At 39.5% G+C, this 22,295-nt stretch overlaps 1 protein-coding gene across 1 annotated transcript in view; it reads left to right on the top strand.

The window, feature by feature from the left end:
* CNR2 (cannabinoid receptor 2) overlaps positions 1–22,031 on the top strand; it is a 148,226-nt gene extending 126,195 nt beyond the window's left edge. The window contains exon 5 of the mRNA XM_053707172.1: positions 20,300–22,031. Coding sequence (XP_053563147.1) covers positions 20,345–21,418 — 1,074 coding nt within the window. The 5' untranslated portion in view covers positions 20,300–20,344 and the 3' untranslated portion in view covers positions 21,419–22,031. The remainder of the gene's footprint in view (positions 1–20,299) is intronic.
* Positions 22,032–22,295: the final 264 nt, after the last annotated feature.

Below are 22,295 nucleotides of genomic sequence, written 5' to 3'. Positions count from 1 at the left end.
GTAATTTTTATTATTTTGGATAATTTTGTTTATTATTTTTTGTAATGTTAGTTTTTTTTATTTTTAATCGTAATGTTAGGATTTAATAATTTTGTAATGTTAGTTTTTTTCTTTTTCATTTCTTTCATTTATTTAAAATAGTAATGTTAGTTTACTTTATAATTTAAACTTAGTTTTTTTTAATTTCACAGGTAAGTTTTTATTTATTTAAAGATAGTTATATTGCAAATTTTATTTAAAGTTAGGGGGGTGTAGGTTTAGGGGTTAATAGTTTAATTTTGTGTGTTGCGATGTGGGGGGCAGGTGATTTAGGGGTTAATAGGTTTAGTTTATTAGTACCGATGTGGGGGGCCAGTGGTTTAGGGGTTAATATGTTTAGTTTATTAGTACCGATGTGGGGGGCCGGCGGTTTAGGGATTAATAGGTTTAGTATATTAGTACCGAGGTGGGGGGCTGGCGGTTTAGGGGTTAATCGGTTTAGTTTATTAGTACCGAGGTGGGGGGCCGGTAGAGTTGCCAGGTGTCCTCCACAAAAATACTGGACACCCAACAAATAAATGTGTGTGTGTATATATATATGTGCATATATATATATATATATATATATATACACACATACAGAGAGAAGCACACTCACAGGAATGAACAACTGGCTCAATGCAGCTGGGTGCAGCTTCTTTTTAGCCCAGTAATGCTTTTTATGGAGTAGAACTTTCCTGTAGTATATCAGTCTGATCCCGCCTATTACGGTCAGTCCAGCACCAAAATACCAGGAAATTCCTCTCTGAACAAGGAACACAGCAACCCCAGATGATTGTTTCGACCTTCATTAGGCCTTGTCAGTGAGGTGTAGCCATATTCCTCTAAGCACACTGAGCAAGGAGTCCATGTCTGGTTGCCCCTTTTTCCCTTAGGGAGACTACATACATACAGAGAGAAGCACACTCACAAGAACGTACAACCGGCTCAATACTATTGTTAGCCTGTTCTCTGGTGATTTACCACCTGGGTGCAGCTTCTTTTTAGCCCAGTAATGCTTTTCACAGAGTAGAACTTTCCTTTAGTATATCAGTCTGATCCCGCCTATTACGGTCAGTCCAGCGCCAAAATACCAGGCAATTCCTCTCTCTCTCAACAAAGAACACAGCTACCCCAGATGATCGTTTCGGCCTTCATTGGGTCTCGTCAGTCAGGTGTAGCCATATTCCTCTAAGCACACTGAGCAAGGAGTCCACTTCTGGTTGCCCCTTTTTCCCTTAGGGAGACTACATACATACAGAGAGAAGCACACTCACAGGAATGAACAACCAGCTCAATACCATTGTTTGTTGTTCGTTTCTGTGAGTGTGCTTCTCTCTCTGTGTATTTTGTCTCCCTATGGAAAAAAGGGGAAACCAAACATGGGCTCCTTGGTCAGTGTGCTTAGAGGACTATGGCTACACCTCATTAACAAGGCCTAATGAAGGCCGAAACGATCGTCTGGGGTTGCTGTGTTCCTTGTTCAGAGAGAAATTGCCTGGTATTCTGGCGCTGGACTGACCGTAATAGGCGGGATCAGACTGATATGCTAAAGGAAAGTTCTACTCTGTGAAAGGCATTACTGGGCTAAAAAAAGCTGCACCCAGGTGGTAAATTGAAATAGATCAGGCTAACAATGGTATTGAGCCGGTTATTCATTCTTGTGAGTGTGCTTCTCCCTCTGTGTATTTAGTCCCCCTATGGGAAAAAGGGGAAACCAGACGTGGACTCCTATGTCAGTGTGCTTAGAGGAATATGGTTGTGGCTAACAATGGTATTGAGCCAGTTGTTCGTTCCTGTGAGTGTGCTTCTCTCTCTGTGTGTGTATATATATATATATACAGGTATATAGAGTCCAAAAGGGACAGCACAATCTTACCCACAAGCAATAATACTACGGTTCACTGCTGAAAAAATGTCCAAACAATCCAGAGATACAGGCACTCACTGGGCTTTTTTTTATAAAAGAATCATTTATTAGTTCAATTAAAATCCAGACATAATTGCCTTTGTCAAATGTCAAAATAACAAGTACACCAAAGCACCTAAAACTAATGACAAACAATTAAAAACACACTCCTTATATACATGTATAGTTACCTCCATCTAAGCACTCGTGTCACTATCAAACACGCTTCGTTGACGTCAAAATGGCGCGCCAACGTACCAAGCGTCATGACGTAAGTGCCGACGTCATAGCAACGTCTATAAACAATGCAGTGAGGCGCGTAACATGATCGCAGGTAACTGATGGATACATACGGACGTGATGCGCAAGCGCACAATGAGCTCTGTGATAGGTGACAATATTTGACAAAGGCACAGTAATGTGCAGAAACGTTATGTCTGGATTTTAATTGAACTAATAAATGATTCTTTTATGAATATATATATAATATTATAATAATATTATTATCATGCAGTGTTTTAAAATATTTAACTTGAGGGACGGAGCCAACTAAGAAAGAGAATAGACGCAACTCTGCAGAGCTCCCACATATTATATAATTCAGGAGCTAAAAAACAGTTGTCAAGGAAGTAGGCAGTTACAAAAATAAACTGGAACATTAAGTAAGATCTCTCTTGATTACGATCCTCCTACCACCTTCCTAACGCTAGATCGCATCCTGCAGGGAGGGCATGCCAAAGACGGTGAACAGAAAGTGCTAAAGCTCTAACCTGACCTCCATACGCTCCAAGGATCCCACAGACCTACAAATAACTACTCACAGAAGGAGTGACATTGGGGGATAGAGCCGCGTTAGCGCCGGATCCGTAATTCACTCGGAAGGTAAAAGAACAAACGACGCAAAAAGCTTAATTGTTATAAGTGACGTTACGAGCTCTGTGGAAGAAGGAGGCCTACTCTAGAGTACTAGATCACATTGAGAGCCACAACATAGATGGAGCTCATCACTCTGCTTTCAGAAGAACTGTCTATCCGTTTAGACCGACACCATGCGGCTTGCATAGACGCACTACAAAACAGAGCCAGCTCACCGTTGGATACTATCCCTGCTGTAGATTCAAACACTTCCAACATTGATGCCTTTGCTTCCCGGGGCAATGCGGTGGGGCCCCCGGTGTTATTCCCTGGCAAAAGGCATCCTGAATTCTCAAAGCGCACAATGGAGGGAGCCTGAACCTACCGAAGCTCACAAAGAGGAGACGGTGGTGGCCGCAGAGATCTATTATTCTTTCAGCATTGTGGAGGTGCTAATGGACAAAGAAGCAACTCAAGTGCTTGGGGACACACATCTACCGGATCAACCAAACAAACCACTCAGACTGTTTGCACAGTCCTACGACAATCATATCTCTATAACCCAGATTGAAGGCGATTTTAGTCCCGGACGGCCGCGGTCCTCTGCAGACCTATCTTTCTTCTGTTATGTGTGATCAGTCCACGGGTCATCATTACTTCTGGGATATAACTCCTCCCCAACAGGAAATGCAAGAGGATTCACCCAGCAGAGCTGCATATAGCTCCTCCCCTCTACGTCAGTCCCAGTCATTCTCTTGCACCCAACGACTAGATAGGATGTGTGAGAGGACTATGGTGATTATACTTAGTTTTTATGACTTCAATCAAAAGTTTGTTATTTTAAAATAGCACCGGAGCGTGTTATTACTTCTCTGGCAGAGTTTGAGGAAGAATCTGTCAGAGTTTTTTACTATGATTTTAACCGGAGTAGTTAAGATCATATTGCTGTTCTCGGCCATCTGAGGGAGGTAAAGGCTTCAGATCAGGGGACAGCGGGCAGATGAATCTGCATTGAGGTATGTAGCAGTTTTTATTTTCTGAATGGAATTGATGAGAAAATCCTGCCATACCGTTAAAATGACATGTATGTATACACTTCAGTATTCTGGGGATGGTATTTCACCGGAACTACTCTGTTAAAGGTCACTAATCCTTTTTAATAACTATTTATCATGTTAAACGTTTTTGCTGGAATGTAGAATCGTTTACATTGCTGAGGTACTGTGTGAATAAATATTTGGGCATTATTTTCCACTTGGCAGTTTTTTTTGCTTTTATTTGTGACAGTTTCGTTTCTCTTCACTGCTGTGTGGGAGAGGGAGGGGCCGTTTTTGGCGCTCTTTGCTACGCATCAAAAAATACCAGTCAGTTACTTTTATATTTCCTGCATGATCCGGTTCATCTCTGATAGATCTCAGGGGTCTTCAAACTTCTTTGAAGGGAGGTAAATTCTCTCAGCAGAGCTGTGAGAATTCTTATAGTGACTGTGAATAAAAACGTTGCTTTGTATTTTTTATGTCAAATTTAATTATTGTTATTTTACTAATGGGAACAAACCTTTGCTAAAAGTTTTGTTGTTTTAAAGTTTGATGCTATAACTGTTTTTTTTTTCAGTTCATTATTTCAACTGTCATTTAATCGTTAGTACCTCTTTGAGGCACAGTACGTTTTTTGCTAAAAAAGATTATAACCAAGTTGTAAGTTTTTTTGCTAGTGTGTTAAACATGTCTGACTCAGAGGAAGATATCTGTGTCATTTGTTCCAATGCCAAGGTGGAGCCCAATAGAAATTTATGTACTAACTGTATTGATGCTACTTTAAATAAAAGTCAATCTGTACAATGTGAACAAATTTCACCAAACAGCGAGGGGAGAGTTATGCCGACTAACTCGCCTCACGCGGCAGTACCTGCATCTCCCGCCCGGGAGGTGCGTGATATTTTGGCGCCTAGTACATCTGGGCGGCCATTACAGATAACATTACAAGATATGGCTACTGTTATGACTGAAGTTTTGTCTAAATTACCAGAACTAAGAGGCAAGCGTGATCACTCTGGGGTGAGAACAGAGTGCGCTGACAATGCTAGGGCCATGTCTGATACTGCGTCACAGCTCGCAGAGCATGAGGACGGAGAGCTTCATTCTGTGGGTGACGGTTCTGATCCAAACAGATTGGACTCAGATATTTCAAATTTTAAATTTAAATTGGAGAACCTCTGTGTATTACTAGGGGAGGTCTTAGCAGCTCTCAACGATTGTAACACCGTTGCAATACCAGAGAAACTGTGTAGGTTGGATAAATACTTTGCGGTACCGGCGAGTACTGACGTTTTTCCTATACCTAAGAGACTAACTGAAATTGTTACTAAGGAGTGGGATAGACCCGGTGTGCCGTTCTCACCCCCTCCAATATTTAGAAAGATGTTTCCAATAGACGCCACCACTCGGGACTTATGGCAAACGGTCCCCAAGGTGGAGGGAGCAGTTTCTACTTTAGCTAAGCGTACCACTATCCCGGTGGAGGATAGCTGTGCTTTCTCAGATCCAATGGATAAAAAATTAGAGGGTTACCTTAAGAAAATGTTTGTTCAACAAGGTTTTATATTACAACCCCTTGCATGTATCGCGCCGATTACGGCTGCGTCAGCATTTTGGATTGAGTCGCTTGAAGAGAACCTTAGTTCATCTACGCTAGACGACATTACGGACAGGCTTAGAGTCCTTAAACTAGCTAATTCCTTCATTTCGGAGGCCGTAGTACATTTAACCAAACTTACGGCTAAGAACTCAGGATTCGCCATACAGGCACGTAGGGCGCTGTGGCTAAAATCCTGGTCAGCTGATGTTACTTCTAAGTCCAAATTACTTAATATACCTTTCAAGGGGCAGTCTTTATTTGGGCCCGGTTTGAAAGAGATTATCGCTGACATTACAGGAGGTAAGGGCCACGCCCTACCTCAAGACAAAGCCAAAGCTAAGGCTAGACAGTCTAATTTTCGTCCCTTTCGGAACTTCAAAACAGGAGCAGCATCAACCTCCACTGCACCAAAACAGGAAGGAGCTGTTGCTCGTTACAGGCAAGGCTGGAAGCCTAACCAGTCCTGGAACAAGAGCAAGCAGGCCAGGAAACCTGCTGCTGCCCCAAAGACAGCATGAACCGAGAGCCCCCGATCCGGGACCGGATCTAGTGGGGGGCAGACTCTCTCTCTTCGCCCAGGCCTGGGAAAGAGATGTTCAGGATCCCTGGGCACTAGAGATCATATCTCAGGGATACCTTCTAGACTTCAAATTATCTCCCCCAAGAGGGAGATTTCATCTGTCAAGGTTGTCAACAAACCAGATAAAGAAAGAAGCGTTTCTACGCTGCGTACAAGATCTGTTAATAATGGGAGTGATCCATCCGGTTCCGCGGTCGGAACAAGGACAAGGGTTCTACTCAAACCTGTTTGTGGTTCCCAAAAAAGAGGGAACTTTCAGGCCAATCTTAGATTTAAAGACTCTAAACAAATTCCTAAGAGTTCCATCGTTCAAAATGGAAACTATTCGGACAATCTTACCCATGATCCAAGAGGGTCAGTACATGACCACAGTGGATTTAAAGGATGCTTACCTTCACATACCGATCCACAAAGATCATCACCGGTATCTAAGGTTTGCCTTCTTAGACAGGCACTACCAGTTTGTAGCTCTTCCATTCGGATTGGCTACGGCTCCAAGAATCTTCACAAAGGTTCTGGGTGCCCTTCTGGCGGTACTAAGACCGCGAGGGATTTCGGTAGCTCCATACCTAGACGACATTCTAATACAAGCTTCAAGCTTTCAAACTGCCAAGTCTCATACAGAGTTAGTTCTGGCATTTCTAAGGTCGCATGGATGGAAAGTAAACGAAAAGAAGAGTTCTCTTTTTCCTCTCACAAGAGTTCCATTCTTGGGGACTCTTATAGATTCTGTAGAAATGAAGATTTACCTGACAGAGGACAGGTTAACAAAGCTTCAAAATGCATGCCGTGTCCTTCATTCCATTCAACACCCGTCAGTAGCTCAATGCATGGAGGTGATCGGATTAATGGTAGCGGCAATGGACATAGTACCTTTTGCACGCCTACACCTCAGACCTCTGCAATTATGCATGCTAAGTCAGTGGAATGGGGATTACTCAGATTTGTCCCCTACTCTGACTCTGAATCAAGAGACCAGAAATTCTCTTCTATGGTGGCTTCATCGGCCACACCTGTCCAGGGGGATGCCATTCAGCAGGCCAGACTGGACAATTGTAACAACAGACGCCAGCCTACTAGGTTGGGGCGCTGTCTGGAATTCTCTGAAGGCTCAGGGACTATGGAATCAGGAGGAGAGTCTCCTTCCAATAAACATTCTGGAATTGAGAGCAGTTCTCAATGCCCTTCTAGCTTGGCCCCAATTAACAACTCGGGGGTTCATCAGGTTTCAGTCGGACAACATCACGACTGTAGCTTACATCAACCATCAGGGAGGGACAAGAAGCTCCCTAGCAATGGTGGAAGTATCAAAGATAATTCGCTGGGCAGAGTCTCACTCTTGCCACCTGTCAGCAATCCACATCCCGGGAGTGGAGAACTGGGAGGCGGATTTCTTGAGTCGCCAGACTTTTCATCCGGGGGAGTGGGAACTTCATCCGGAGGTCTTTGCCCAAATACTTCGACGTTGGGGCAAACCAGAGATAGATCTCATGGCGTCTCGCCAGAACGCCAAACTTCCTCGCTACGGGTCCAGATCCAGGGATCCGGGAGCGGTTCTGATAGATGCTTTGACAGCACCTTGGAACTTCGGGATGGCTTATGTGTTTCCACCCTTTCCGCTGCTTCCTCGATTGATTGCCAAAATCAAACAGGAGAGAGCATCAGTGATTCTAATAGCGCCTGCATGGCCACGCAGGACTTGGTATGCAGATCTAGTGGACATGTCATCCTGTCCGCCTTGGTCTCTACCTCTAAGACAGGACCTTCTGATACAGGGTCCATTCAAACATCAAAATCTAACTTCTCTGAAGCTGACTGCTTGGAAATTGAACGTTTGATTTTATCAAAACGTGGTTTTTCTGAGTCGGTTATTGATACCCTGATACAGGCTAGGAAGCCTGTTACCAGAAAGATTTACCATAAAATATGGCGTAAATACCTATACTGGTGCGAATCCCAACATTACTCCTGGAGTAAGGTTAGGATCTCTAGGATATTGTCTTTTCTACAAGAAGGGTTAGAAAAGGGTTTATCAGCTAGTTCATTAAAGGGACAGATTTCAGCTCTGTCCATCTTGTTACACAGGCGTCTGTCAGAAAATCCAGACGTCCAGGCTTTTTGTCAGGCTTTAGCTAGGATCAAGCCTGTGTTTAAAGCTGTTGCTCCGCCATGGAGTTTAAACTTAGTTCTTAACGTTTTACAGGGTGTTCCTTTTGAACCCCTTCATTCCATTGATATAAAATTGTTATCTTGGAAAGTTCTGTTTTTAATGGCTATTTCCTCGGCTCGAAGAGTCTCTGAGTTATCAGCCTTACATTGTGATTCTCCTTATCTGATTTTTCACTCAGACAAGGTAGTTCTGCGTACTAAACCTGGGTTCTTACCTAAGGTGGTCACTAACAGGAATATCAATCAAGAGATTGTTGTTCCATCCTTGTGTCCAAATCCTTCTTCAAAGAAGGAACGTCTTCTACACAATCTGGATGTAGTTCGTGCCCTCAAGTTCTACTTGCAGGCAACTAAAGATTTTCGCCAAACTTCTTCCCTGTTTGTCGTTTATTCTGGACAGAGGAGAGGTCAAAAAGCTTCTGCTACCTCTCTCTCTTTTTGGCTTCGTAGCATAATACGTTTAGCCTATGAGACTGCTGGTCAGCAGCCTCCTGAAAGAATTACAGCTCACTCCACTAGAGCTGTGGCTTCCACTTGGGCCTTTAAGAATGAGGCCTCTGTTGAACAGATTTGCAAGGCTGCAACTTGGTCTTCGCTTCATACTTTTTCCAAATTTTATAAATTTGACACTTTTGCTTCTTCGGAGGCTATTTTTGGGAGAAAGGTTCTTCAGGCAGTGGTTCCTTCTATATAATGAGCCTGCCTATCCCTCCCGTCATCCGTGTACTTTTGCTTTGGTATTGGTATCCCAGAAGTAATGATGACCCGTGGACTGATCACACATAACAGAAGAAAACATAATTTATGCTTACCTGATAAATTCCTTTCTTCTGTTGTGTGATCAGTCCACGGCCCGCCCTGTTTTAAGGCAGGTAAATATCTTTTAAATTATACTCCAGTCACCACTTCACCCTTGGTTACTCCTTTCTCGTTGATTCTTGGTCGAATGACTGGGACTGACGTAGAGGGGAGGAGCTATATGCAGCTCTGCTGGGTGAATCCTCTTGCATTTCCTGTTGGGGAGGAGTTATATCCCAGAAGTAATGATGACCCGTGGACTGATCACACAACAGAAGAAAGGAATTTATCAGGTAAGCATAAATTATGTTTTTTCTATATAGGACCTGAGAGATACTTTCCCCCAGCTTACTCTACATCCATAGTTAGATCTCTTGTTTGGTTAATTTGTTACTATCATTAAAGTGGTGTCTGTACCATTCTAGGACACCGACTTGCAGATAACTGATCTCCCGGGTGATGATCTCAGGATCTGAAATAACGGGACTATCTACATCCTAAACATTGTATGATTCACTTTAGAAATGTTTTTCCACTGTTACCCTGCATGATTTCTATCTCTTACTACACCTTAATATCTGAACATGTACTAATAGTTTGCAGAAGAGGTTCTTTTTATATATTTAGAGATCACTTCTTTAGTCCCTGACATGTATTCCCTCTTACTGCAAATTTTATAAGCAGTAATACACAGTTCAGAGTATATATTATAACCATCTACCTCACATACTCTTATGTATTATGCACCTGTTATCTACTATTCTCTGAACTATTTCTGTTATTGTTCCTTACTCAACACAATGCCCTGTGACAGTCATATCACCTGCAGGTTCTCATATATAATAATATGTTAAATAAGTAAGACCTGATGGATATATTATGCTATGTTTCCAACTTTGAGGGTATCTAATATATCTGAATATCCACAGATGTTTAAGTATCAGCTGTCAGAAGATAGTATGCTCTCCTTTATATACATGTAGTGTTATTACATTTGCTGAATTAATATGCAATAGGCATTAGCTCCCAGCATACATATCCTCCTTCTCTAAGTCTTACAGGGTGACTTCCAATCAAAAACGCCAACTGGATCTCTTCTATAACATAAATTCTTTTTACTTATTTAATAGGCCCACAGAATGCAGAGGCCTGAATGTGTGAGTAAATTATACTGTCAAAATCCATGATACATTCATTATCAGCGTTTTTCCTCACATAATTGATTGTAATATGTAGTTTTTGCCTGTCATACTTTTGACCACTTGGGCTATTATTTACTCCAGCAGCACATGGCCCTGAGTTAATTATATTACCACAGGCTTACCTGTATACTGAAATAGTTCCTATAATATGTGTTATATGTTCATCCTAAGGTTTTCCACTCAAGGTATTACATTAGAATTTAAGACTTGTTTGCTTTTTTTTATCTTGATCTATCCATATAAGTAAGAGATTGACATTACTTGCTGACTAACAACACACTAAACACAGATACATTGAATATCCCCCATCAAGCACTGTGTTAAGGTTCAACTTTGGTTCTTCTATTTTTATATATTTTACTCTTCAGAAATTATAGCATTGTATTATATATTCTCATTATTAATTGTTATTCTCATATACAATATCAGTTGCTACTTTTGTATAAGTAACTAGGTGCAAGAATGACCACTTCAAATGCTAATTCTCCTCCTTTAGATTATGTAATCTTTGTAAGGTCAAAGTGAGACCTCCTCTGTCATTTGAGGAAATTACTGCAGACTATTATATAAAATGGAGGTCCTAGATATCTATCTATTATAACTCATTGTGTTGACTTAGCGTGTGTCTATAGATTTTGTTAAACTGAACTCTTTGTAGATATGCACCATGTTCTAAACGTCACCATAACTAACTTTATGATTTCTACTCTTGAGATCTATACTACTAGAGCATATAATAGCTTGCAATGTTCTTGCTCTGATTGAGTCTATGGCCCAGATAACACATTATGGAGATCTAGTGTAAATGACCCGCTGTGTCTCTACCTCTCCACAGATACCTACCCTCAGAGATATACACCCCTCTATCACTACTACATGTCCTCCTCTCACTTCCCTCACTGCTTCGCTCTGTCATATTGGAAGGCTCCGCCCCTCCTCCCCTTCTCCTTACTACTTAGAGCGGCTCCTGTCCGCTGAACCCACTTCCCCCTCTATATACTATGGCCCATGAGTGGCCAAGACAAAGGTCACCTCCCCACGTCCTAATTTCATAAGATCAATTAGGTCCGAAAGTGTCTCCTCTGGCATTGTGGGGAACATTTGTTATATGATATAATATAAAAAGTTCCACCTTACTCAGTCCAAATCTCTTTATGACACGGTAATCAAGCATGTTCTGCAATATCACTTCTTTATCTTTTTTCTCACATTGTAGACTTCAATATCTTTTCACAAATATTTAAAATACAAGACATAGCTCTATACACTATGCTTATAGCTCCACCACTCTCCTAGCTCAATAATTATAATTAATATATGGAGCCACAACCTATGTTCTTTTTAGTAACATCTGTGGGATAACAATGTATACTTTACTTCTATGTTATTATTGTTTATGGACAAATCTTTTATGTTGCATTTTCTCACAACTTCAATAAAAATATTAAAACTTAAAAAATATATACAGTATATATATTTAACTTTAGTGTCCCTTTAAACAGTGTTTCAGTACCAGTATATGAAAACTTGTCAACATTATGCACTGTATTATGTTCATTAAAAGTGTATATATACTCTCAGAAGGTGATTTCTTTATTATGAATGTGTTCATACTCTGCATTATTACACAGCACATTGTGGTTTATTTTAATGCTTTAGAAATGCTTATCAAAAGTTGTAGTAAAGTGATATTAATTCACACACACACACACACACACACACACACACACATATATATATATATATATATATATATATATATATATAAAACAAAGTGAACACAATAAAAAAAAACAGGGCATAAAATACACTGTTAAGCCCTTTAAAGGGACAGTATACTGTAAAATAGTTTTTCCCTTAATGTGTTTACAATTGCTTTTTTTACCAACTGCAGAGTAAAAAATGTATGAAAATTAGCTTTTTAAGGCTTATTTGTGTATATTAAAGCTCTGATTTTGTGTTTTGAAGCCACAACCTAATAAAATGGGTTGAGCTTGTAGGTATAATCCGATCTCATTACTGTATCACATTGTGCACATATACCTGCTTCTTTATCTTATATCTGTCCTTAAAACAATCACCAGTACTTTGAGAGAACAATGGAAAATCTACATTGTATTACCTTATCTCTGCTATATCCGGCTGGGAGTGTAATTTCTTCTGCTGGCTGTGTTTACAAAGCTCATCTATAGCTGGTACACGCGGCCACAAACTTTCAGAATAGGTGGGGATACTACATGCTAAATTAACAATTTCAAATGCCAATATAAGGGTAAAGGAGCTACTTGTAAACAATTTAATACACTCCAGCAGGTAAAGTGGATCATTGGGAACAAATTAAAGGGGAGAAAATTTTTGAGTAAACTGTCCCTTTAACTGCCAGCGAGGGATGTAAATCTGCTATAGCCATCTCAAGCAGTGAAGGAGTTAAACAGTTTGTTTTAGACAAAGTGAGAGCACAAAGGATATATTGGACAGCTCACATAAGCAGGGCATGGAGGTGATCGTTATCTTTCCTCTGTCCGAGTGTAGGGAAAGTCTGCTGAAAAGCACTCGCCCACATGGACTCCTCTTCTGTGATCTGTAGATGACGCGCCACCTCCACAGCAGCCGGAGACCTGTGAACTCTAACAGGTCTCTGAAAGGGGAGGGGAGGCAGATTGGAGCTCCCTGCTGTTGACCCCAGACAGCTCAAGTTGGCATTTTCTGATATCCATTTTCACTGCATCAAAGGGAAGTGGATGTTAGTGCAAAGACCTGACCTGTTTTTCTCTGCATATTTTACCGGACAGCTGGTTGTAATACCGGACTGTCCGTTCAAACCTACTGTGAGTCCTCTTTGAGAACTCATTATGAACACTATATTTCTGCCAAAGGGGAACTAGAAGCTTTTATTAAGCATCAATCAGCAGCTGCTTTGATCAAAACGGATAGTAGATATTATAGATATGGTAACAAAACTGTGAGTATGTTAGCCTCACTGACACATCTACGCAGTTCCAAAAGATTTGTGGCATCTCTTAAATTTAAGGGGAAGAATCACAATTCAGCTGAATACATTGCAAGCAGTTTTGCTAAATATTATACCCATTTGTATACTAAACAGCAGCCTGGATCGGAGAACATTAGTTTTTCCTTCTGGGAGTCTCTTAAGTTGCCTCAACTTACTTCAGATGACTTAAACACCTGGAATGCAGAAATAACCACATAAGAACTTGCTCTTACAAAATCCTCCTTAGCTTTGGGTAAAGCTGAAGACACTCATCCTCTTTTTAAAGCTACTCACATCACCTTAATTCCAAAACCTGACAAGAATCCTTCCTTGCCGGAATCTTATCGCCCAATATCTCTCTTAAACTATGATTATAAAATATATATGAAATTATTGGCTAATAGATTAAAACTAATATTGCCCATCCTTCTGCATCCTAATCAAACAGGCTTTGTTCATCATAGAACTTCCACAGTTAATCTAAGATGGGTTTTACATATGATAGTACATTTTTGGATGTATATTCCTTTGTAACACAGATTTCCCAGCGGGTTCTGATACCATGCATTTCCTTGAGTGGACCATATGTCTCATACAACAATGACTTTTTCAGAGGTATGTAATCACTATCACACTCCACAACATTTCTTTGCATATCTTCAGGTTCCTGAGGCCTAGATTTAGAGTTTGGCGTTAGCCGTGAAAACCAGCGTTAGAGGCTCCTAACGCTGGTTTTAGGCTACCTCCGGTATTTGGAGTCACTCAAAAAAGGGTCTAATGCTCACTTTTCAGCCGCGACTTTTCCATACCGCAGATCCCCTTACGTCAATTGCGTATCCTATCTTTTCAATGGGATTTTTCTAACTCCGGTATTTAGAGTCGTGTCTGAAGTGAGCGTTAGAAATCTAACGACAAAACTCCAGCCGCAGGAAAAAATTCAGTATTTAAGAGCTTTCTGGGCTAACGTCGGTTTATAAAGCTCTTAACTACTGTACTCTAAAGTACACTAACACCCATAAACTACCTATGTACCCCTAAACCGAGGTCCCCCCACATCGCCGCCACTCGATTACATTTTTTTAACCCCTAATCTGCCGACCGCCACCTACGTTATCCTTATGTACCCCTAATCTGCTGCCCCTAACACCGCCGACCCCTATATTATATTTATTAACCACTAATCTGCCCCCCACAATGTGGCCGCCAGCTACCTACACTTATTAACCCCTAATCTGCCGACCGCAAAGCGCCGCCACCTACGTTATAGCTATGTACCCCTAATCTGCTGCCCCTAACACCGCCGACCCCTATATTATATTTATTAACCCCTAATCTGCCCCCCTCAACGTCGCCTCCACCTGCCTACACTTATTAACCCCTAATCTGCCGAGCGGACCGCACCGCTACTATAATAAAGTTATTAACCCCTAATCCGCCTCACTAACCCTATAATAAATATTATTAACCCCTAATCTGCCCTCCCTAACATCACCGACACCTAACTTCAATTATTAACCCCTAATCTACCGACCGGAGCTCACCGCTATTCTAATAAATGTATTAACCCCTAAAGCTAAGTCTAACCCTAACACCAACACCCCCCTAAGTTAAATATAATTTAAATCTAACGAAATTAATTAACTCTTATTAAATAAATTATTCCTATTTAAAGCTAAATACTTACCTGTAAAATAAATCCTAATATAGCTACAATATAAATTATAATTACATTGTAGCTATTTTAGGATTAATATTTATTTTACAGGCAACTTTGTAATTATTTTAACCAGGTACAATAGCTATTAAATAGTTAAGAACTATTTAATAGCTACCTAGTTAATATAATTACAAAATTACCTGTAAAATAAATCCTAACCTAAGTTACAATTAAACCTAACACTATACTATCATTAAATTAATTAAATAAAATAACTATAATTACCTACAATTAAACCTAACACTACACTATCAATACATTAATTAAATACAATATCTACAAATAACTACAATGAAATAAACTAACTAAAGTACAAAAAATAAAAAAGTACTAAGTTACAAAAAATAAAAAAATATTTACAAACATAAGAAAAATATTACAACAATTTTAAACTAATTATACCTACTCTAAGCCCCCTAATAAAATAACAAAGACCCCCAAAATAAAAAATGCACTACCCTATTCTAAATTACTAAAGTTCAAAGCTCTTTTACCTTACCAGCCCTGAACAGGGCCCTTTGCGGGGCATGCCCCAAGAAGTTCAGCTCTTTTGCCTGTAAAAAAAAACACATACAATACCCCCCCCAACATTACAACCCACCACCCACATACCCCTAATCTAACCCAAACCCCCCTTAAATAAACCTAACACTAAGCCCCTGAAGATCATCCTATCTTGTCTTCACCTCACCAGGTATCACCGATCCGTCCTGGCTCCAAAATCTTCATCCAACCCAAGCGGGGGCTGGTGATCCATCATCCGGTAGCTGAAGAGGTCCAGAAGAGGCTCCAAAGTCTTCATCCTATCCGGGAAGAAGAGGCGATCCGGACCAGCAACCATCTTGATCCAAGCGGCATCTTCTATCTTCATCCGATGACGACCGGCTCCATCCTGAAGACCTCCACCGCGGACCCATCTTCTTCCGGCGACGTCCAACTGAAGAATGATGGTTCCTTTAAGGGACGTCATCCAAGATGGCGTCCCTCGAATTCCGATTGGCTGATAGGATTCAGCCAATCAGATTGAGCTCGCATTCTATTGGCTGATCGGAACAGCCAATAGAATGTGAGCTCAATCTGATTGGCTGATTGGATCAGCCAATCGGATTGAACTTGATTCTGATTGGCTGATTCCATCAGCCAATCAGAATATTCCTACCTTAATTCCAATTGGCTGATAGAATCCTATCAACCAATCGGAATTCGAGGGACGCCATCTTGGATGACGTCCCTTAAAGGAACCGTCATTCTTCAGTTGGACGTCGCCGGAAGAAGATGGGTCCGCGGTGGAGGTCTTCAGGATGGAGCCGGTCATCATCGGATGAAGATAGAAGATGCCGCTTGGATCAAGATGGTTGCCGGTCCGGATCGCCTCTTCTTCCCGGATAGGATGAAGACTTTGGAGCCTCTTCTGGACCTCTTCAGCCACCGGATGATGGATCGCCAGCCCCCGCTTGGGTTGGATGAAGATTTTGGAGCCAGAACGGATCGGTGATACCTGGTGAGGTGAAGACAAGGTAGGATGATCTTCAGGGGCTTAGTGTTAGGTTTATTTAAGGGGGGTTTGGGTTAGATTAGGGGTATGTGGGTGGTGGGTTGTAATGTTGGGGGGGGGTATTGTATGTTTTTTTTTACAGGTGTGGGTGGTGGGTTGTAATGTTGGGGGGGGGTATTGTATGTTTTTTTTTACAGGAAAGAGCTGAACTTCTTGGGGCATGCCCCGCAAAGGGCCCTGTTCAGGGCTGGTAAGGTAAAAGAGCTTTGAACTTTAGTAATTTAGAATAGGGTAGGGCATTTTTTATTTTGGGGGTCTTTGTTATTTTATTAGGGGGCTTAGAGTAGGTGTAATTAGTTTAAAATTGTTGTAATATTTTTCTTATGTTTGTAAATATTTTTTTATTTTTTGTAACTTAGTTCTTTTTTATTTTTTGTACTTTAGTTAGTTTATTTCATTGTAGTTATTTGTAGGAATTGTATTTAATTTATTTATTGATAGTGTAGTGTTAGGTTTAATTGTAGGTAATTGTAGGTATTTTATTTAATTAATTTAATGATAGTATAGTGTTAGGTTTAATTGTAACTTAGATTAGGATTTATTTTACAGGTAATTTTGTAATTATTTTAACTAGGTAACTATTAAATAGTTCTTAACTATTTAATAGCTATTGTACATGGTTAAAATAATTACAAAGTTGCCTGTAAAATAAATATTAATCCTAAAATAGCTATAATATAATTATAATTTATATTGTAGCTATATTAGGATTTATTTTACAGGTAAGTATTTAGCTTTAAATAGGAATAATTTATTTAATAAGAGATAATTAATTTCGTTAGATGTAAATTATATTTAACTTAGGGGGGTGTTAGGGTTAGGGTTAGACTTAGCTTTAGGGGTTAATACATTTATTAGAATAGCGGTGAGCTCCAGTCGGCAGATTAGGGGTTAATAATTGAAGTTAGGTGTCGGCGATGTTAGGGAGGGCAGATTAGGGGTTAATACTATTTATTATAGGGTTAGTGAGGCGGATTAGGGGTTAATAACTTTATTATAGTAGCGCTCAGGTCCGCTCGGCAGATTAGGGGTTAATAAGTGTAGGCAGGTGGAGGCGACGTTGTGGGGGGCAGATTAGGGGTTAATAAATATAATATAGGGGTCGGCGGTGTTAGGGGCAGCAGATTAGGGGTACATAGGGATAATGTAAGTAGCGGCGGTTTACGGAGCGGCAGATTAGGGGTTAATAATAATATGCAGGGGTCAGCGATAGCGGGAGCGGCAGATTAGGGGTTAATAAGTGTAAGGTTAGGGGTGTTTAGACTCGGGGTACATGTTAGAGTGTTAGGTGCAGACGTAGGAAGTGTTTCCGCATAGCAAACAATGGGGCTGCGTTAGGAGCTGAACGCAGCTTTTTTGCAGGTGTTAGGTTTTTTTTCAGCTCAAACAGCCCCATTGTTTTCTATGGGGGAATCGTGCACGAGCACGTTTTTGAGGCTGGCCGCTTGCGTAAGCAACTCTGGTATCGAGAGTTGAAGCTGCGTTAAATATGCTCTACGCTCCTTTTTTGGAGCCTAACGCAGCCTTTATGTGGACTCTCAATACCAGAGTTATTTTTATGGTGCGGCCAGAAAAAAGCCGGCGTTAGCTTTTCGGGTCGTTACCGACAAAACTCTAAATCTAGCCGTCAGTAAATAGATACCTTAATCAGCAGTTTTGGAACATTTCCCATTTTTCTATCCCTTATACATCTTTTAAAATGGGAAATTTCTCAATGTCTCATATATATCACATTTTATTACACAGAATACACTTCTCTATACAACCCAAAGTGCTGAATAAATGGAGGGGATGGCTAGACCACTTAGAATTTCACAATATTAAAAGTAGCTTAGCAAAAGTAAGAGCGGTTCCCAACTCTATCTCCTTTAAGGAATCACAAATGCGCATGATACATCAGGACTTTATTACTCCTAAACGACTAGCATACTGGAAACACACAGTTGTCAATAGATGTATCAAATGTTCATTGGAGGCCCCTGATTTTTATCACTATCTTTATGACTGCCCAAAAATAAGGAACAACTGGGGTAAAATACAATTTTGGCTCCGTAAGCTATGCAAATAAATGTTACCATAACCATGCAAACTGTACTTTTCTTAACTTGGGATGAAACCTATTCTAAAAAACAGAATTTTTTAACGCTTGTAATATTATTGACTAGATGGTGTACTCATCTACCAAAAATACTGGTACAGGGGAAAAAGAGAATGAACTACTTCTCAAATCGATTATATAAGAAAATTTAAAATTGGAACGGAACAGACGAGATTCCCAGGTGTTATATATTTCTGGGGTGGGGGGGGGGATGGAAGAGAGATATCCAGTTATTCATTTGTTTTTTTTTCTGCTTTTTTCCCCTCCTTCTCTAGACCCCTTAACAATAATAACAGTAATAATGCTGATATCAATGGTAGTATTGATATTATTCCTCTCAAGACCAGAATAGTACACTACTAAATAAGGGATATTTGTAATAAATAGCTACTGTTTGTTATTAAATCTGGTTTTGCAAGATTGTTAGTATAATGAACTGATACTCGAGTCTATTCACATATTTTGCTTTAAATGGACTCCATCTACTACAGGCTAGGGCCCTCGCAAGATATTGGACTGAGATGGATTCACTGACTAGCAGACCATGAGCTAGTTATAATGTATCACTGCAGTGTATCATCTTCTGATTGTACTTTATGTGAGACTGGATTGAAGATATATATTTTGTATTGTACTTTACCTTAATAAATAATATTTTTTTTTTAAAAGAGTTATGTCTGCATTCAGATTTTAATTTATAATAAACAGTTCTCTTTGAGAATTCAGCTATCTTAGACACATAATTGCACTGCATAAATAAAACCTCAGTCTAACTCATTTCTATTTTATTTTATTAAATGAACATGAAATCCACATTTTTTTTACGATTCAGATAGAGCATTGAATTCAAAACAACTTTCTAATTTACTTCTATTATCACATTTTCTGCACTCTCTTGGTACCCTTTGTTAAAATAGCAGCAATGCACTACTAGGAGCTAGCTGAAAACATTGATGGCCTGATGATAAAAAACTTGCCACCATGGAGAGAAATTACACAAACACTTTGGGATTTTTTAAGGCCTTATATTGTAAAATATGAGTCTCTCCTTTACATACAGAACCCTTCATAGTGAGATTAACATCTCTAAAGGTAAAGTTTGTGTTTCTAAAAATGTTTGAGGGACCTCACCATAGAGAAAACCCTTCTTAGATCATCTCGCCTGAGCAGAGAGATTTAGATCATCAGGCTGTGAGTGAGCCAATGACAAGATCTATATATGTGCAGCCACCAATCAGCAGCTAGCTCAGAGTAATGCATTGCTGCTCCTCAGCATACCTATGTATGCTTTTCAACAAATGATACAAATAAAACAAATTAGATAATAGAATTTATTTGCAAAGTTTTTTTTATTTTATTTTTAAATTGTATGCTATATTTGAATTATTAAAGATTTTTTTTTGGGTCCCATATCCCTTTAAGTTAATTTACTAAATTATGTAAGATCTATTCACAGCCTTATGTCATATAACTACATAACAATTGTAGAAGTTTATCTTGCTAGAGATAGTTTTTCATTCAAGTGAATATGAGGTAAATAGGACACGTTGCTTGTGCCTGACAGATTACCTCATGACCAACTACTTATTCCTTTTAAAAAAAAACTTAGTAAGGCTCTTTTTTTGTGCTTAGAGTCACATTAGCTCGATAGTTGATTTAATAATTGGTGGTTAATTGAGGAATGTTTAATGAAACTTTAACATAACATGAACATTTTAAGTAACTATGACTGTACCTTTAAAATATATCATTTCTATTTTTATTTCCAGTGGAGAAGCTGACTTCTGAATTTTGGACAAATCTTTGTTGGAACAATGAGTGAATGCAGCCCTAGCACAACAGAGAATACAACAAGTTGTGGCACTCATGTCATAGACATCCAGTGCTACCTCATCCTGAACAGCAGATTCCAGAAAGTTTTGATAGCTGTACTCTGCATTGGGGCAGGAGCCTTCTGCATCTTGGAGAATATCTTGGTTCTGTGTATGATATGGACCTCAGCTCGACTACGGAGAAAAGCTTCTTACTTGTTTCTCAGTAGCCTTGCCCTGGCTGATCTCTTTGCAAGCCTTATATTCTCCTACAGCTTTGTTGACTTTCATGTATTCCATGAAGCCGGGTCACCTACTGCCTTTTTGTTCAAGCTTGGTGTTGTCACCACATCATTTACAGGTTCACTAGGTAGCTTGCTGATTTTGGCGTTTGACAGATATATTTGTATTCATAAACCATTAGCATATAAGTCTTTAGTAACCAGGAAGAGAGCTGTGCTGGTTTTATTTGGCATGTGGATCAGCACAATATTTATATCCTACTTACCTTTGATGGGTTGGAATTGTTGCTCCCTTCTCAGTGTCTGTTCAGAATTGTTTCCTCTGGTTGACAACAGATATTTGGCAATATGGATTACACTGGTGGGGATTCTCCTAAGCTCAATCATCTGCTTTTATGCACATATCCTATGGAAGGCACATAGTCATGCAAATGATATGGAAAAGTATAACAAGCAAGCTGCAAAAGGACAAGGCCACATGAGAATAGACATCACACTGGCTAAAACTCTGGCTCTGGTGCTAATTATCCTTATAGTTTGCTGGTCTCCTGCACTCATCATTATGATACACAGCCTACTTTACTCACTAAGCAGAAGTATCAAGACTATATTTGCCTTCTGTAGTACTCTTTGTTTGGTCAACTCTATGGTTAACCCAATCATTTATGCACTGAGAAGCAAGGAATTGCGCTATAAGTTAATCAAAGGCCTCAAAAAGTGCAAGACTGTAATGAAACTCTCAAAAAGTGAACCAGAGGTAGAAGGAGCCCATAAGAACTCTGGATTTGATACAGGTGGTGATGACACAGTTTGTGATACTGAAATGAGTAATTAGAGTGACTCCATGAACCCTATTATCACTCTGCTAAAATGAACTATCTAAGAAAAAAGCCTGACTATAAATAATCAAGGCTTGTTGTTTTGCTAAATGCACAAATGATAGAACTGGTAATTATTTACAATTACATAGTTATGAATTGTAGATCTTATTTGATATTCTACTTAATTTATGGTAGATACTGCAATCTTAATGCTACAGTTCTTAAAGGACATTGTGTATCTATTATGCACTGACTGACAGCCATTTCTGTTCTTTAACAGATTGTTCAACTCTCGGACATAACACAATCAAGTAGCCAGGCATTTAATATGATTTTTGTTATTTTAGTAATCTTTCACAAACCATGGAATAATAAATGTTAAATCACATAACATAATGCTATAATTTCACACAGATACAACAAAACTATAGATTTACGAATTAAAGAGACAGGAAACCCCAAATTTTTCTTTCATGATGTGGATAGAACATATCATTTTAAACAAATTTTCAATTTAGTTCTGTTATCAAATTTGCTTTATTATTTTGTTATCCTTTGCTGAAGGAATAGCATTGCAATACTGGCAGCTAGCTGAACACATCTAGTTAGCCAATCACAAGAGACAAATGTGTGCAGGCACCAATTAGCAGCAACTCCCACTGGTGTAGGATATGTGTGTTTTATTTTACAACAAGAGATAACAAGAGAACGAAGCGCACTTGAAAATAGAAATTAATTTAAAAAGTGTCATAAAATTGCATGCTCTATCTGAATCATGCAAGTTTAATTTTGCCATTTCTATCCCTTTAAGATATAATATTGATATTTTTTGTATTATTCTATGGAGAAGTTATGTCAAAAAGTCTATAAATAGACTCTCTGGTTGATCAA

This window comes from Bombina bombina, chromosome 3, assembly GCF_027579735.1.
Source record: "Bombina bombina isolate aBomBom1 chromosome 3, aBomBom1.pri, whole genome shotgun sequence".
In the NCBI taxonomy this organism is placed as follows: Eukaryota; Metazoa; Chordata; class Amphibia; order Anura; family Bombinatoridae; genus Bombina; species Bombina bombina.
The sequence above is the reverse complement of the archived record's forward strand: the minus strand, read 5'-3'. Positions and strand labels throughout refer to the sequence as shown.